At 48.8% G+C, this 16,383-nt stretch overlaps 3 protein-coding genes across 3 annotated transcripts in view; 1 reads left to right on the top strand and 2 right to left on the bottom strand.

The window, feature by feature from the left end:
* The window catches only part of CUNH2orf81 (chromosome unknown C2orf81 homolog), a 9,939-nt gene extending 6,255 nt beyond the window's left edge, over window positions 1–3,684 (bottom strand). The window contains exon 1 of the mRNA XM_007952673.1: window positions 3,667–3,684. Within this exon, the coding sequence (XP_007950864.1) occupies window positions 3,667–3,684 (18 nt within the window). The remainder of the gene's footprint in view (window positions 1–3,666) is intronic.
* Window positions 3,685–3,880: 196 nt separating this feature from the next.
* On the top strand, window positions 3,881–7,515 carry WDR54 (WD repeat domain 54). The gene is made up of 10 exons (XM_007952639.2): window positions 3,881–3,924; window positions 4,310–4,532; window positions 4,680–4,742; window positions 5,128–5,194; window positions 5,283–5,336; window positions 5,667–5,794; window positions 6,665–6,765; window positions 6,868–7,030; window positions 7,232–7,306; window positions 7,384–7,515. Exons 1-10 carry the CDS (start codon window positions 3,881–3,883, stop codon window positions 7,513–7,515), a joined length of 1,050 nt encoding a protein of 349 aa, XP_007950830.2.
* Window positions 7,516–8,054: 539 nt separating this feature from the next.
* The window catches only part of RTKN (rhotekin), a 22,041-nt gene continuing 13,712 nt past the window's right edge, over window positions 8,055–16,383 (bottom strand). The window contains exons 2-12 of the mRNA XM_007952640.2: window positions 15,146–15,345; window positions 12,599–12,660; window positions 12,450–12,503; window positions 12,237–12,354; window positions 11,827–12,036; window positions 10,812–10,906; window positions 10,606–10,712; window positions 10,269–10,397; window positions 9,236–9,404; window positions 8,939–9,043; window positions 8,055–8,371 (exon numbers count right to left, since the gene is read on the bottom strand). Of these exons, the coding sequence (XP_007950831.1) occupies window positions 8,055–8,371; window positions 8,939–9,043; window positions 9,236–9,404; window positions 10,269–10,397; window positions 10,606–10,712; window positions 10,812–10,906; window positions 11,827–12,036; window positions 12,237–12,354; window positions 12,450–12,503; window positions 12,599–12,660; window positions 15,146–15,345 (1,566 nt within the window). The remainder of the gene's footprint in view (window positions 8,372–8,938; window positions 9,044–9,235; window positions 9,405–10,268; window positions 10,398–10,605; window positions 10,713–10,811; window positions 10,907–11,826; window positions 12,037–12,236; window positions 12,355–12,449; window positions 12,504–12,598; window positions 12,661–15,145; window positions 15,346–16,383) is intronic.

Genomic DNA, 16,383 nt, shown 5'->3' on the forward strand with positions numbered 1-16,383 from the left:
AAAAAAAAAAAAAGTTATTTAAAAATAAGAATACTCAATGGTGGCAAAGATTCAGTAAAATCTGAAACCCTGCTGGTAGGAATGTTAACTGGAAAAATATTTTTGGAAAGACATTCAACAGTATGTATCAAAACCATTAAAAATCTTTTTACTCCTACAATCCAGCAATTTCAGCTCTACAAATGCACACAAAAGGCATATTCTGAAGAGAAAAACATTTTCCAACAAATTCCTTATAGTGTTTAGTTTATAATAGCAAAATAATGAGAACATTTGTGTAACTCAAAAAAATGGGGGTATATTTATATGATGGAATGTTTTATGGTAATTAAAGATTATCTTTTTTAAAAAATTGTTAAATGCTTTTAATTCTAGCAAACTTGCTATTAAGACTTTTTTGATTTACTATGACGTGTTACAATTTGAATTAGAAGTTTGTCCTTTCTCAGCAAAAGCTATGCTATAAACATTATGATAGTCAATCCATAAAAATCCATTTAGCCCTCAAACTACTCTCTGGTATTATGTTATTCCTAGGTAGTTCCTTCTTTCTTTTTAAACTTTTTATTGTGATTTGAGTGAAAGTTTACAGAGCACATTGGTTTTCCATTCAACAATTCATACACAGTTTTATTCCATGACATTGATTGAAATCTCCACAATGTAACAGCACTCTTTCCACTTCTTCCCTGTTCCCCATTTCCACTTGTTCTTCTTTCCCATACCTTCCTGCCTTCTGAGCTTTATCCCTGGGCAAAAGCTGCTCTTTTGATCTTGTATTACCAATGGCTTTAAGGAGTGTGTATCCCTCTAGTGTTACTGCTCCTTTTAGGCTTGTCTACTGCTTGGCAGAAAGTTGACCCACAGGGGTTAGTTCGGTGCCTGGCTTAAAGGATGACTAAAGGCCACAGTCAATTAAAGATGATCTTTAGGAAGAATTTGTAATGGCACTAGAAAATATTTATGATGTAATGCTGAAGAAACAGGATACTAATTACATACAGAGTTTGAACTCAAATGTGTAAATCAATGTGCTGAAGAAAGGGAAAACACTGAAAACAGGACAGTAGGTATACCTATGCTTTCCTTTATTTTATAAGTTCCTGGGTGGTGAATATGATTAATTGCTATTAACTATTGGTGGTCTGAATCTACGCAGAGGTATCTAGAAGAAAGATCGAGGCCACTGAATATTCCAAGGGGCCCAGTTCTCCGAAACTCATAGGGTTACTGAGTTGGAATAGACTGGACAGCAACTGTTTTTTTGTTGTTGTTTTGTTTTACAATGAGTTTTATTCTGTCATATATTGTTCTGGTTACCTAGTGCTGCTCTGACATGAATATACCACAAATGGGATGGCCTTAACAAACAGGAGTTTATTCTTACAGTTTGGAGGCTTTAAATCCAAGTTCAAAGTGCCAGGCTCTAGGGGCTGGGTGAAAGCCCCTCAACCTTGGGGTCCAGCTCTGCCTCCTGCTCCCGGCCCAGTGGAGTTAGAGGCATTTCTTCACTCAGACAGCTGCTGACTGCTGACGCCAAGAACCCCCCAAGGTTGACAAGTAAAAAGGCACATTCCACTGTTACCAAACCACACAGCAGGCCATTAACTTAAATCCATTGTAAGTCCCAAGGTCAGAGCATAGCAGGCTGCTGAGCAACGACACGGCTATGTGCAGGGTCCAAGAGTGCCATAGGCTAGAGACCATTCTCGACCATTCTCAAAGCTTCTGCTTACATACAGGAAGCAGACCATATACCCAAAGGCAGATACTCAGCTGCTCCCAGTAGATTACACCATGGAGTTGATTACCAGTCTCATCATGGGGAATACTACATCCAGCTGCCCAGCCACTCAACCAGGCCTAGCCAAGTTAACATACAAACATAACCATCACGTATATTAAAAAAAAAAAAAAAAAAAAAAAACTCATCCCAAAATCTCATTTATTCTAGGGACACAGGGATCTACTAGCAGTCTCTTGGGTGCCTTACTTCTCCACAACAGTCTCCCTAAACCTGGTTCCTTCCAAAATTTACCTCTAAGCATGATGTTCCCAAACCTTTACCTCCTTACCTCCCCCCACATACGTTATTGCCTCATAGTTGATGTTCCACAAAATTCATTCTCCCTCAAATTTTAAGTTTCCTAAATCTCACATTGCATTCAAGATCCTGTAAACATTAAGAAGAGGTGCAAACTGCCTCCTCTTCTCCACTTGTGAGAACACCCCTCAAGAGAACAGCCCTAGTGGCAAGTGCAGGGAGTGGCCTGCAGGGAGTGGCCTGCAGCCCAGGCCAGGCTTGGCCAGAGTAAGGCTAGAAGAGAAGAGTAGGTTCCTTTGTTCCTTCCCAGAACCTCATATGGCATCTGCTTAGACTTGACCAGAGCAGCCAAAGAACTTTTGCACAAAGGGTCTTTAAATCTTGGGTCTTAAAAGTTTCTTGTCTTTTAAATAGTAACTTTCAAGTGTAGCCTCAAAATTGTTTCTTCTTCTTGACAGTCTCAAAAATACAGGATTTATCTAGAAACAATTCAGCCCCAATATTCCTGACCTATTCTGGTTTATCCATTTAAATGGGTCCTTTCTCAAAAGGAAGACTGGGGGATATACTTCTGTAGTGATAGTGTCTGGGAGATCCAAGGGGTTGGATCTGACTCGACAGCAGTGAGTTTTAAGAGATGTATTACTTGCATTAAAAATAAAACCTCACTGCCATTGAGCAGATTCCAACTCATAACGACTCCTTTTGTGTTTCTGAGGTGGCAAGTCTTTTCAGAAGTAGATTGTCCATTCTTCCTTTCACAGAGTGGCTGGTGGGTTTGAACCACCAACCTTCTGGTTAGCAGTCAAATGCCTTAGGCACTACGCCACCAGAGCTCCTTACCAAAATCCAAACTCACTGCCGTCCAGTCGCATCGGACTTATAGTGACCCCTCCTCCTTGGGTTTTGGAGACAGTATCACTAAGGAAGTAGATGGCCCAGTCTTTCTTCCAAGGAGTGCCCTCTGGTTAGCAATCCAGTGCCTTAGGCACTAAGCCACCAGAGCTCCTACCCACTGCCAACGAGTCAATTCTGACTCATAGCGACCCCTATTGGGTTTCCAAGGCAGTAAATCTTTATGGAAGTAGATTGCCCAGTCTTACTTCTATGGAGTGGCTGGTGGGTTTGAGCCATTAACCTTCCAGTTAGCAGTCAGATGCCTTAGGCACTGTGCTACCAGAGCTCCCCAGAGCTCCTTACCTGTTTCCAAATTCCATTCCTGTCCTCGGGCTCTACCTCACCCTTTTACCCTTTCCCTCAGGGCCTCAGTATGACCAAAAGTATAGCTGGGCATGGTGCAGGTGTAGGTTTTCCACCCAACATGATTGTCTTGAACGCCAGAATTAAGAAATAGACACGTTTCCCCGCCCTGGGTTATTCTGGGACAAGAAGATCAATGCGAGGACAGAGCAGCGTGGGACTGATGGGATCCGCAAAGTCAATGCTTGGGGCCGAAGACCAGCCTGAGAGGAGGTGTACGTAAGCAAGCCTGAAGACTTCGGTCGGAGTGCTGGACCCGCCCAAGCACGGCAAGGACGGCGTGGAGCTGGCGTACGGTTCTCGATACCCTCCTTAGCGTCCAACCCTGACTCTAGCACACCCCTAATCTTCCTGAAGCTCACCGAGCCTTCGTGTGCCATTGCCGCCAAAGTCGCTGCAAGCCAGCAGTTTCAACAGGATTTGCCCCACAGCCGCTGCAGCCAACAACCGCCGCGACCACACTCCACCGAGCGCAGCGCTGCTCGCCCCGCCCACTGTTGTCCCGGCAACCGGGCCGCGCGCTGCCGTTCGGGCCGTTCACCCTGCGCAACAGCCGTGCGTACGTGCGTCGTCTCTATGGTGGCGGCGGATTCGGAGGGACCGAAAGATCCCGGAATCGGGTAAGCAGGCCTGGGGCTAAGGGTGTGACCTCTGACCAGAGCCTCAAGCTGCAGGGAACCAAACCAAGGAAGGAAACACCGGGGGGCTACGGTGCCTCATCCCGCGTTCTTGGGACCGGCGCTTGGGGATACCGCGTCCTGTCCCATCACCTTCCCTCCTACAGGTTTCCCCCATCGCCCCACGACTCAGGGGAGGGTGCTCCCCTCTCCCGCTTCACGATACCTACCCCACGCCATTTGACCTTCCCTATTCCTCGGGGCCTTCCACCACATCACGACCCAGTCCTAGGAGTGTCCCCCAGTGCCTCATGACAGCTCCCCCTTGCAGGAGTCTCCGTTGTCGTCTGTTCCCGCGCGCCTTGTGATTTGGGTATCCGTTCCCCAGGATGTTCCGCCGGGAGCGCTCCATCCCACTTCAAGGCTCGGCCGCCGCTCTGTGCAACAACCTCAGTGTGCTGCAGCTGCCTACCCGCAACCTTACGCACTTTGGTGTGGTCCATGGACCCAGCACCCAGCTTCTTAGTGCTGCCCCTGAGGGTGTGCCGTTGGCCCAGCGCCAGCTCCACGCCGAGCAAGGCGCTGGAGTGAGTCCCCCACTTATCACCCAGGTGAGGCATGGAGTTAGCAACGGTGTTTCTGGATCCGCTTCTACCTCCGTTCTTCCTCTCCTAAGCTCCAGAATTCCAGCTCTTCTGGTGACCTCTCAGAGCCCCTGCTTTGACCACTTTTCCCTGATCTGATCCACCTCCCTCCAGGTCCACTGGTGTATCCTCCCCTTCCGAGTACTGCTGGTACTCACCTCACATCAAGGAATACAGGTATGAAGAAGACCCTCCTCCCCGCCCCCACAGGGTTTTCAACTCCATTCCAAGGCCCTTAGATCCCTCCTCATTTGCCTGTAAATAATTCCAAACTTTTCACATCCTTAGGCCAGTCGCCCGCTTATTTCTCATCTTCATTCCTTCCATCCTTTCCAATTTCTAAAAGCCCTTTTGTCCCAGGTGCCACTTCCCTTCAATATCCACCCATTTACTACCTGTGTGACCAATGGCAAGTTATTTAACTTTTTGAACCCTAGTGCCTAACTCCCAGGGTTGTTTTCAGAATTAAATGGGCCGAAGCTAATGTAAGTATGTGAAATACTCAGTACTGAGCTCTGCAAGGTCAGCCAGGTTATTCTCTAGCCCTTTCCCTATCTTCCAGATATATGAGTCTGATGGCTCTGTCATGGTCTATTGGCATGCACTGCACTTTGGAGACCCCTCTCCAGGTAACTACAGGATGTTGTGGGTGGGGAAGGGGGTCTTTGCTGAGACTGGGAAGGGGTATTTATGATAATTTTCCCCCTTCATACTCAGTACATGCTGTGTTTGCCCGAGGAATCGCTGCCAGTGGTCACTTCATCTGCGTGGGTGAGGGGGTCAAGGGCAAGGCATTGGAGGGTTCTGGGGTGTGGAGTGTGGGTTTTAGGCCAGGAAGATGCTGAGTATCTGAAGCATGTGTAGAGGATTAGAGGGGAGGATGGAAGTGGAGTGAGTCTGGGAAATTCCAAAAGCCATGAAGAGGTTCAGAGGGGCAGGGTAGGGATGGGATGAGGCCAGGGAATGAAAGGGCAGGGCTGTTGAAACAATGAGAAGTGGCTTTGTTACTAAGGTCTCTGGGATGGAAGGAGTGCTGAATGTGGTGGCTGGAGACCTGGAAGTGTCAGGAAACCATCAGTGGGGCATTGGTTCTGGCTGCAGGAACGTGGTCAGGCCGTGTGCTGGTATTTGACATCCCAGCCAAGGGTCCCAACATTGTACTGTGTGAGGAGCTGGCTGGGCACCACACACCAATCACAGACATTGCCACCGAGCCTGCCCAGGGACAGGTGAGTGGACTCTCCTCCTCATTCCTGGGAGCCTTACCCTGGTAGGCGTAGGACATGGGTTCGAGCCTTGGCTCTGCCACTAAGCAGCTGTATGACCTTGGGCAAATTGCTGTACTTTCCTAGACTTCAGCAATCTCAGGTCTAGTGATGAAGCCAGAGATACTCTACATTTACATGGTATTTTATAGTTCACTAAGACGTTTAAATATGAGTATGAATAGACACTAAGATGCTTTTCAGCTCTGGCACGTGCAGCTTCCTTTAATGACAATCATTACCTAATCCGGCTCCAGTGCCACCCTCCCCAGGAAGTCTTCCCCCCATTCCAGCTCCCACTGATCTCCTTTAACTGAATCCTGAATTGGCACTGCCCTCAAAGACAAGTATTGTCTCCCCAATTGGATTGCAAACCTCTTGAGAATAAGGTGTGTATCTTTGGATTTGGATTTTCCATTGTATCTAGCACAGAACAGGCCTATGGGGGCATGTTGGCTGGCTGGTGTTAGGTTCAGGGACCTAGAGTCTAGTCATGACTGTAACTGGCTCACTGTAAGACCTTCAGAAGTTCACAACTATATGGCCTCTGTTCCACCATCTATCCAGTGAGGACAATTACACAGCCCCTCCTAACACGTGGGAGGAGAAGGGAGGAGGAGGTTATGAGACTGTAAGAAATGCAAGAAAAACATTTTATGCTTCCAGAGAGAACCCTGGGGAGGGCTTCTGGTGGGCCCAGCCACTGAGGACTCCACACTTTGCCCTTTCCCTAGAGAAGCAAACATATAAAGATACTGCTTCCCTTTCCCTTCTGCCTGTACACAGCAGGGGAGAAAGGGGAGTGGGAAGATCTGATTCTGCCTTTACCCTCAGGACTGTGTGGCTGATGTAGTGACGGCAGATGACTCAGGCTTGCTGTGTGTCTGGCGGTCAGGACCTGAATTCAAATTGTTGACCAGCATTCCAGGATTTGGGTAGGTGAGGGGGAAGGAGACTGAGACTTTCCTGAGGTAGTTTTGGGACAGGGAGTGTGGCCTTGGGTCTGGGGAGATCAAAGTCGGATATCACCTTCGCAGGGTCCCATGCCCCTCCGTGCAGCTGTGGCAGGGGATTATAGCAGCAGGCTATGGGAACGGGCAAGTGCATCTGTATGAGGCCAGCACAGGTACTTTACACATCCAGATCAATGCCCACGCCCGGGCCATCTGTGCTTTGGACCTCGCTCCTGAGGTTGGCAAGGTCAGTCTCTTCCTCCTCCCTGATACATTCTTTTCTCTGGTGCTGGGGTATTGAGAGGGACACCACAAACTTGTTTCTGACACTCAGTATCGTGCCCTCCCCAGGGGATCTAAACTGGGCATCCCAGCCTGTACTAGTCCTCTATTAACACGTTCCAACTTTTCTTACCTGCCTATTTTTAAAATATATATATATATATAGCTACTTTCTGCAGCCGAGGACACCTTTGTGCACATCTGGAAGCTGAGCAGAAGCCCAGAGAGTGGCAACATTGAGGTGTGTGTCATGGGAGGGGTGGGGTGGAGGGCCCAAGCATGAAGTTGCAGAAGTCTGACCAGCCCCCTTCTCTGTAGGTGGAGCACTGCCATGGTGAGTGTGTCCCAGACACCCAGGTGTGTGGTGCCCGATTCTGTGACCCCTCAGGCAACTCCTTTGCTGTGACTGGCTATGACCTTGCCGAGATCCTAAGATTCAGAAGTGTATGAGAGAACAACCTTCCATTCTCCCTGTGATATTTATAAAGAATGCCCTGTACCCAGCCTTTGTCTCATTACTAAGTATCACAGTCATACTTCACAACTAGGAAATAAAATTAATGGTTAGGGGTGTGGGGATAGGTCCCAACCAAGCAGAGAGGCAACCTGTCCCTAAGAACCAGAAGACTGCTGTTAAATAACTTTTAATGGTAGATATCAGAGTCAAAGGGAAGGGATATTCCCTCCCAAGGCTTTTCAGTGTCATCCTCAAAGCTGGTTAGTGCAGGGAGGTAGGTCAGGGGTGGTTCCAGTTTTCTCCCAGGAAGGGTTTAGGGGATCCCAGCCAGCCCTGAGAATGAGTCCCTCAGCACCATAGCAACCACAGCTTGAGAGGGGCTTCTGGCTTCCCTCCCCAGCCTACCCCCAGTCCAACAGAGAAAGGGGAGCCAGACTGGTCAACCTGCTATAGACAGGGTTGTATCCACAGCCCAATTGCACATGGGTCATTTCCTCTTCTGGCTGCATCCTGCTGTCAGCACCTTTCTTTCTCATACTGGTGACTGGAGCCGAGTACAGAGGCCCCTAGACCGTGGAGATTGCTGTGGGGGGAGCGGGGCAATCGAGCGTGAAGCCCCAGGGGAGTGGTCTGGGGGGACAGCGTCCAGGGAGAAGGTTCGGGGTCGCCCCCAGGGCAGGGGGTGGGTCCGGGCTTGGGCTGGAGCCACTGAGGCAGGTGAGCAGGGGGTAGGCAGGGCAAGCTGGTCGGTAAACATGGCTAGCCAGGGTGGGGGTGCCTCCAGCCTCGGAGCCTCCCGTTGGGCCAGGATGTCTGTCACCGCTGCGATGTCGTCCAGCGGCTCAATAGCTGTGGCACCAGGAAGGGGTTGAGGGGAGGGGGCTAGTCAGAACACAGGCCCCAGGCCTACCCAGCCCTGACCATCACCTCTTACTGTAATAGGAGGAAAGCATAGCCCGGATCTCAGCTGAGATTGCATTATCCTGCAGGAGCAGCCCCTCACCTGGGCCTCCTGTGGCATAAGGGGTGCAGGGTGGACAGGGATGGGGGATGAAGCAGTGGGCAAAGAAACCAAGAAAGAGGAGAAAAACGAAAGTGGTGCCAGGCAAGTGAGGGGTCAGAGGAAGAGACAGGAATCCACATGCAGAAAGGGAAACAGAAAAGAAGAAGTTAGGAAAGAAAACCATGAAATGAATCTGGTTCTTTGGGGTTTTATTTAGAACTTTAGTGGAGGCAGTTCTAAGAAGAGTTGGAGAGGAGAAAGGAGTGCAGCAGGACACTGAATGGGACTTGTGTCCCTGGAGTTCTGCCCAAATTGTGTTCTCTCTCTCTCTTTGCATTATCTGAGTCCCCTTGACGCCCCAGTCCCACTTCCCATCAGGTCCCTAGATTTCAGGGGTGGCCTCTTCTACTCACCCATCTCATGATACAAAGACCCCTGCTTGGCCAGGGCTTGGGGTGGTTTCCGAGGAGCAGGGATTTCAATTTTCATGATTTCATCACAGCACTGCTTCCACTGGCCTAGAGGGAAAGCATGGATTGGGGGACAGGGTAAGAATGGTTCAAATGCCCAGCTGCCCTCCTCTGCTACATTCCCTTCCACACATTCTTGAAATAGAAGCCTTTGGTAAAAATAACAAATCCCAATTCCTCCCCAGACCTTAGAAAGGTTCAGCCCAGCTCCTCCCATGCTCCAGCCCTTTCTTTCCTTACTCATGTCAAAGAAGAGCTGCCACAGAGCCTCCATCCAGCTTTGCAGGGTTTCCCGGCTCTCTGTCTGAAGAGTATGCGTCACTTTGTCATCCCCATATTTGTTACTGATGCTCAGAGTGAAGGGCCGCCCTGGTGCTGGGTCCAACTCCCCTGCCCGGACTCGAGTCTCCTGCAGGAGAGAGGAGAAGGGGTCTGTCCACTTCCAGCCACATCTTGGTCACAGAATTTGTCAGTGACACCAGGCTGATTTGATCATTCCTACCCTAGAAGGAGTAACTGGTGGGGCCTTAGCCTGTGCCCCCTCATTTGCTTCCTACTGAAAACTGGGAAGGAACAGCAGGAAAGGGCTGGGGAGGAGACAACCAGTCCTGAGCCAGGGAAAAAGGATTGAGTAAGGCAGGGCACACAGGAAGGCAAGAATGCTGAGGAGCTCTCGTGTGTGTCGTGCCTAAGGCATTTGATTGCTAATCAGAGGGCTCGCGGTTCAAACACACCACCCACTCCTTGGAAGGAAGATGGGGCAATCTACTTCCATACAGATACCACCTCGAAAACCCAAGGAGGCGTTGCTATGAGTTGAAATCGACTCAATAGCAGTGAGTTTGGTTTTTTAAGGTCCCTCAACACTTCCATAAGAGTAGGTAGGAAAGCCAGCAACAGGCCAATGGAACAAAGGGTGGTTGGACTTGGGTTAGGAGAGAAAAACAGAAAAAGAAAAAAGAGAAAATGGTAAAGTAGGAGCAGCTTAAATCAAAGGGAAAAAAGAGGAGGAGGAAGAAAATCCCTAAATGCTCTAGAAACGTTTCTGAAACTTGGCAGGGGCTGAGGCTTGGAAGTGAATGGGTCCACCCTTTTCCAGTGATGCTGGTGGAGAAAACATGGCCCCTTTAGCCTTCCTGGCCCTGACACTGAGTATGGTTAGGAACAGGAAGTCAGCATCTATCTCTCTCAGGTCTACCCCTACCCTCCTAGGGCCTAAAGACAAGGCTCCTGGGCCCAAGTACCCGTCCCTCACCACCAAGGGATCTATTACCTTGTTGATCACAATAGTAAACAACGGCTCTTCCCCAGTGTCTGCATCCTCTGGGCGCCGGTAACAGAAGAGGTTTGTGCCTTTCAGGACTCCATGCACTCGGGCCCAGCTCTGCAGCTCCCCAGCTTGCTGCATAAAGAACTCTAGGTCTCCTAGGGGAGTCACTCTCCCCAACACCATTCTTCCCCACTCCCCCATCAAGAACCTCCTTCTTTCTGCCCAATCCTCAATCTTTCCCACCCAGAACTTGATTTAGCAGAAGTCTTTGTATTCCTAAGTGATCCAGCTCTCATCTGCCTTTTCCCTTTTCCCAGCCACTCCCTAAGGGCCCTCTCACCTGCACCCTGAGGGTACCACTTGCTGTGGGCTGAGTCATGCAGAGAGGCTGGGCTGCCAAGCGGCAACACACGCTACCATAAAGGGGCAGCCAGGCAGGGTTCTCCTCTGGGGGAGGAGGAAGGGTAGGGTAAGGGTGGGGAATGAAAAGGAAACCATCCAAATGGCCCCCCTTCTCACCATCTAGCACTCTGCCCCCATACTCACCATGACTGGTGAGGGTGAGGTCATGTGTGCGGAACCCATCTTGCACTGCTGCCAGGGTGAGTGTGGTGTGAGCCAAGAGGTGGTAACGGGGACCACTGTAAGAGAGACAGAGAAGTGGGCTTCAGCAAGTGAGGGGTGTGTTAATGGCAGAGCTTTATTGCTCAGGCTGCTCCACAGCCTAGCTTGTCTCCCCAGGGGTGAGGAACAGTCACAGAGCCCCTGCAAGTGCCAGGCGTTCATTTTACATGTTATCCCACTTTATTCTCATGGCATCCCTGTGAAGTTACTAGCATTGTTTAACAGATGAGGTAACTTGAGGCTTAAAGAGGTTAATAAACTTGCCTATAAGTGGTAAGTGGTAGAGCTGGAATTTGATCTCACCTGTCTCCAAATCCAGCATTCTGTTCATTACTCTAACTCAAAAACAAAACTCACTGCCACTGAGTCAATTCTGACTCATAGCGACCCCCTCTGGGTTTCTGAGGCAGTAAATCTTTACAGAAATAGATTGCCCCATCTTTCTTCCACAGACCAGCTGGTGGGTTTGAACCACCAACCTCCTGGTTAGCAGTCAAATGCCTTAGGCACTATACTACCAGAGCTCCTTGTTCATTACCCTAGAGGTTCTCAAACTGCTTTTCAGAGTTGCAGTGGTTCCATGGGATGCCTCTGGGTGTTGGATAAAGGCACTACCATAGGCCCAGGCTACACTGCTCCAACCAGGGAACTTTCTTTGATCTAGCCATATAAGATGTATTTGCTCCTGCTAACTAATAAGTTAGACCCCAGAACTTAGCTCTCCATGACCTCGCTATTGGTCTTCTCAACTGGCTTAGCCTGGCTCTGGAGTATGGGCCAGAGTGTGTCTCAAAGCTGTGTGGCCTCTGCTCATTCACATCTGTCTGCATGTCCTGGCAGGAGTGCAAAATGGGTTCCACACATTCAACACAGTTCAGAGGTCACCTGTGGCCAGGGTACAGACAACAAAGGGAAGTGCGGGAGTATAGGGCCTTACCCAACAGCCAGGGTGGGGAGCAGGATGGGACTGCTTCCTGAGCCCCCAGCACTGTCCAGTGATGCCCGGACACGCCTTCCTGAGGAGCGGCCCAGGGAGCTGCTAAGCTTGGTGGCAAGCCTCTTAGGGGCACCAGTCAGGGCTCCCTCTTCTTCCATGCAGGCCCCATATAGCTCCAGCCGAAGTTCAAAGTCTGGCCCTGCTTCAGCACTATGAGAGAAAGAGAAGGAGAAAAGGATGGTTATGGGGAAGTTGAGGGAGACTTGGGGTGAGGGGTGGTGCAAGCATAGGTCAGCTCCACACAGAAGGCCAGGCTCCCATCTCTCCTCTCTTTCCTCCCCTGTAGCCCCCTCATCTGAGAATTGGGGCAGAGTGGAGAAAAAGGAGAGCCATACAGATGAGGTACTCACAAGAGCACACTGTTCTGAAAGGAGATGTCTGTGAGGGTCCTGTCCACCAAGATCATCTCTGTATCTTGAATATGTTCCCCTAGCTGCAAGAGCAGGAACACAGCCCAGCGGTGCAGGTCTGGGGCAGAGCAGGCAAACAGGTAAAAACACGCCCCACAAGGGCCTCCAACCTCAGTCACTCCCAGAACTTATTTCAGGGTGGGTGGAACTCACCGCCTTTGTTCTTGAAATATTCTGTGTCCTTCCACATGAGTGGAATCCGGAGGTCTAAGGGTCAGAGAGGTAGGAAAAGATGTTGAGACAGAGTGGGAGATTGTGAGGTTGGGCAAGGGAAGCCAGCAGGGGATAGTTGTGCTCCTTACCAGAAATGCAGACCCGGCCGCGGCACGGGGAACGATCTGCTGGTGGCCCACTGTCAGAAGGCCTATGGGTAAATCACAATGTCCTAGCTTGGCCTCTATATGCTCCTCTTCCTCTCTCTAGTTCCCAAGGGCTCTAGGACCCCTTCAAGTCCCAGAGGCCCAGCACCCAATCAAGCTGACATGGCAGGTGTGAGGGACTCAGGGAGAGCTCCTGGGCTTGGGAACACCAGAGCCATGTTAGCTCCCTTCCTGACTACCTCCCAGGATCTCTGCCAGGGACAAGTGGGGCTTTGAGAGGACAGGTATCTACAGAGAGACTCTCTTTCAAGGTCTCTTCTCCATTATAACCCCAGACTTGAAGGAGTTTGCAAGCTTTTCTTTTTGATAGTAAGGGAGGCTACTCATTTCTACCAGCTCATCACTTCTTTGATATAAAAGGGTACTGGTTAGTCAGAAAATAAGTTGACCAGTGTTTGATGACAGGGAAAAAAAAGCAAGTAGTTTGGTGAGTAGCCACTGAGATCTTAAAAACTTGCAAGTGGCCATCTGAAAGGCAACAATTGGTTACTCTTCATCCAGAGCAAAGACAAAGGAAGAAAACCAAAGATGCATGGAAACAATTAGTCCAAGGGACTACTGAACCATGCAAACCACAGCCTAAATGACCCTGAGACCAGAAAAACTAGATGGTTCCCAGTTACATCTGTCAACCACTTGGAAAGGAATCAGCGTAGGAGATCCTGGATAGAGTGGGAGAAAAATGTGGAACAAAACTCAAAATCACTTAAAAAAAAAAACCAACACCAAGCTTACTGGTCTGATAGAGACTGGTGAAACCCCTGAGATTATGGCCCCTCGTCACCCTTCAGGCCTGGAGTTGAACTCATTCCCGTGGCTTCCAGCCAAACAACAGACAGGCATTTAGTGAACATTTATACCAAGTAGATACTCTCCTTAGAACAATCAACCATGAGAGATCAGAAAGGCAGTATTTGCACAGGGAGATACCTCCCTGAGCAGAAATACATAGGAAAGAAGGACACAGGGAAAAGATAACCACAGGAAGGAAGTGGGAAGAGAGCTGTTACATTATGGGGATTGCAATCAATGTCATGAAACAAAATGTGTATGAACTGCTATATGGAAAATGAACTTGCTCTGTAAATTTTCACCCAAATCACAATTTAAAAAAAAAGCAAGTAGGGAACATTTATGTTCCATTCACCACAAACTCACTCTCCCCTCACACCTCACCCCAGGCTTTGATTTCTCCTTTAATCACCTCCTCCCCAGCCAGATATACTGAACTTTCACAGTACCCCCAAGCTCCCCAATACAGGGCTTCACACAACCAGCCTTCCTCCCCTCCCCTCCCCTCTCCACCCACTATCAGGACTCATTGAACCTGTGTCCCTCTCCTAAGATGACAATTTATTCATATCAATGCATAATGCCACTAATGTGGCACTATGACCTAGCAGGGCCTTAAGCTAAATGATGTTGTACTAATGCTAAAGTGTTCAGCTGTCACAGATTTGGGATATTCCTCAAAACACACTGCCTGGGCCATGTGGAGACTTGAGGAATGTCTCTGGGCAGGGCAGAGCCTGTTGATGGTCATCTCTCAAGAGATGACAAGCTCCAGAAGAAGCTGTCCCTATCTGCTTTCCTCTAGCTTCATGGGACTGCTATAAAGTGGGTTTCCTGCCTTCTCCCAGTTGCTGCATGGGTGAGCTCTGAAGGGATCCTGGCAAACTCCCCTTGTGTCACCCTTCACTGTCTGAGCTAGACGGGCACTATGCCAATGAAGGGCCAAGGCCTTCTCCCCACTCTGTCCAGTGGGACCATGCAGGCCACTGTGCCAGAAGCCAATTCCCCAAATGACCAATTTATGAAAAATGGCCAATTCTCAGAAAGATCAATTTGCCAAATCATTGAGGATATTTTGTCCAATGTTTTATTTTTACCACCTCAACCATTTCACTGTGAATTTGTCAGATCCATGGGTTATAATGTCATGTAGCTTGTGTTTCACCTCCAAAGCTGATCCCTTTAGTATGCATAATGTAATTTACGTGAATGGGTAGGCTTTCCCTTAAGTGGCTTTTTATTATGTCCTTTCCCACTCTCTGCCTCTGATGGTGAATTCCAGGTACAACAAGCTATTGTCAGTTTATAGCATATTGACCATTCAGCAAACTGGTCATTTGGTGAACTGGCTTTGAGAAAATTAGCTTTCCAGAAACTAGCAAGCCAGACTCATCAGATCATAGGCAGGGCTTAGTGAATTAGTGTTTTCTCATTACTACCCCTGAGACTGCCAGCCTTTCACTAAATACCCTGGCTTTCCTGAGTCCAGCCCTGGCTACTGGTGTACCTCTGGGTAGCACACAGTAGTGGGAAAACAACTGAGGTACCATCCAGGTCACTGTCAAGGCTTCATAGGGAGGTCATCTTCAGGGTGATCCACACTCCATATACATGCACATTGCATTGCCACTACCCATAGACCTCCTGCTACTGCCGAGGCCTCCTTCCTTTGCTTACCGCCGGGCTGTCTTCCCCAGCACCTGCGCCTCCTTGCGCCGCTGAAGCTCACCCATGTAGCTGAGGATGCGGCTGTTGCAGACCAGCAGGCTCTTGGTGGCCTCTAGAGCCTGCTCTCGCTGGGAACAGGCTGCCAGCAGCTTGCAGGCCCCTTCCCTCATCCGGATCTCATGGTCTAGCTTCCTCTGCAACTCCGTGTCCTGACCAGGATGGAAAGGAAATGTCAATTGGAGGACATGCTGAAGCACTCCCCAGTCCCCAACTGGGCTGTGACTGAGGAGACAGTAAGAAACTTATGCTTTAGCAAATCAAGAGCAAGGTCTGGGTCTTAACCTCAGCTGCCCAAGAAGAACCAAGGAAGCTTCATAAAAATACACATGCTCTCATGCATTTGATGATGTTGTTGTTGTTATGTGCCATTGAGTTGGACTCGACTCATAGTGACCCCTCTTTGGGTTTCCGAGGCAGTATCACTATAGAAGTAGATTGCCCCATCTTCCTTCCAAGGAGTGGCTGGTGGGTTTGAACCACCAGCCTTCTGGTTAGCAGTAAAGTGTCTTAGCCACTATGCTACCAGAGCTCCCACATTTGATGATAGGAATGAAAATTCCTTTAGCCTCTTTCAAGCAAAATTTTCTGGGAAAAAAAAATCCATGAAATCTCCAAATTTGCATAGCCTTTGATCCAGCTATTCAAGATCTAGGAATTTATCCTACAGATATATGGTATTTTTAAGCAAATACCATGCATTATACTTTTTTTGGCAAACTGCATAGCCCCCTTGTGCATTAGTTTCCTATTGGAGTTATATGCATGTGCACATTATTTATATGGGTGTTAACTACAAAAAATATGGTACTTATACATGTGGGCAAAGCCCTATGTACAAAAATATTCATTGCAGCATTATTTTAAACATACTTACACATGAAGGCAAAGCCCTATAATAGGATATTGATTAAATTAGTTAGAGTACATTCATACTGTTGTGAATTAAATCGTGTCCCCTCAAAAAGATATGCTCAAGTCTAAGCCCCCAGTACTTGTAAATAGGATCTTATTTGGAAATGAGATCTTTGTAGATGTACTTAATTAAGATGAGGTCAATTCAATATGAGGGAGCTCTGGTGGTGTAGTGCCTAAGGCATTTGACTACTAACCAGAAAGCTGGCGGTTCAAACCCACTAGGCACTGGTAGCATAGTGGCTAAAGCACTTGATTGCTAACCAGAAGGCTGG

Source organism: Orycteropus afer, unplaced genomic scaffold (assembly GCF_000298275.1).
Source record: "Orycteropus afer afer isolate SDZICR_OR568_19922 unplaced genomic scaffold, OryAfe1.0 scaffold00354, whole genome shotgun sequence".
NCBI lineage: Eukaryota > Metazoa > Chordata > Mammalia > Tubulidentata > Orycteropodidae > Orycteropus > Orycteropus afer.

Coding starts and splice junctions, on each gene's coding strand:
- WDR54 (XM_007952639.2), top strand. CDS start 3,881: ATGGTGGCGGCGGATTCGGAGGGACCGAAAGATCCCGGAATCGG. Junction 5,337..5,666: donor TGGTCACTTCATCTGCGTGG/GTGAGGGGGTCA, acceptor TTCTGGCTGCAG/GAACGTGGTCAGGCCGTGTG. Junction 5,795..6,664: donor CCGAGCCTGCCCAGGGACAG/GTGAGTGGACTC, acceptor CTTTACCCTCAG/GACTGTGTGGCTGATGTAGT.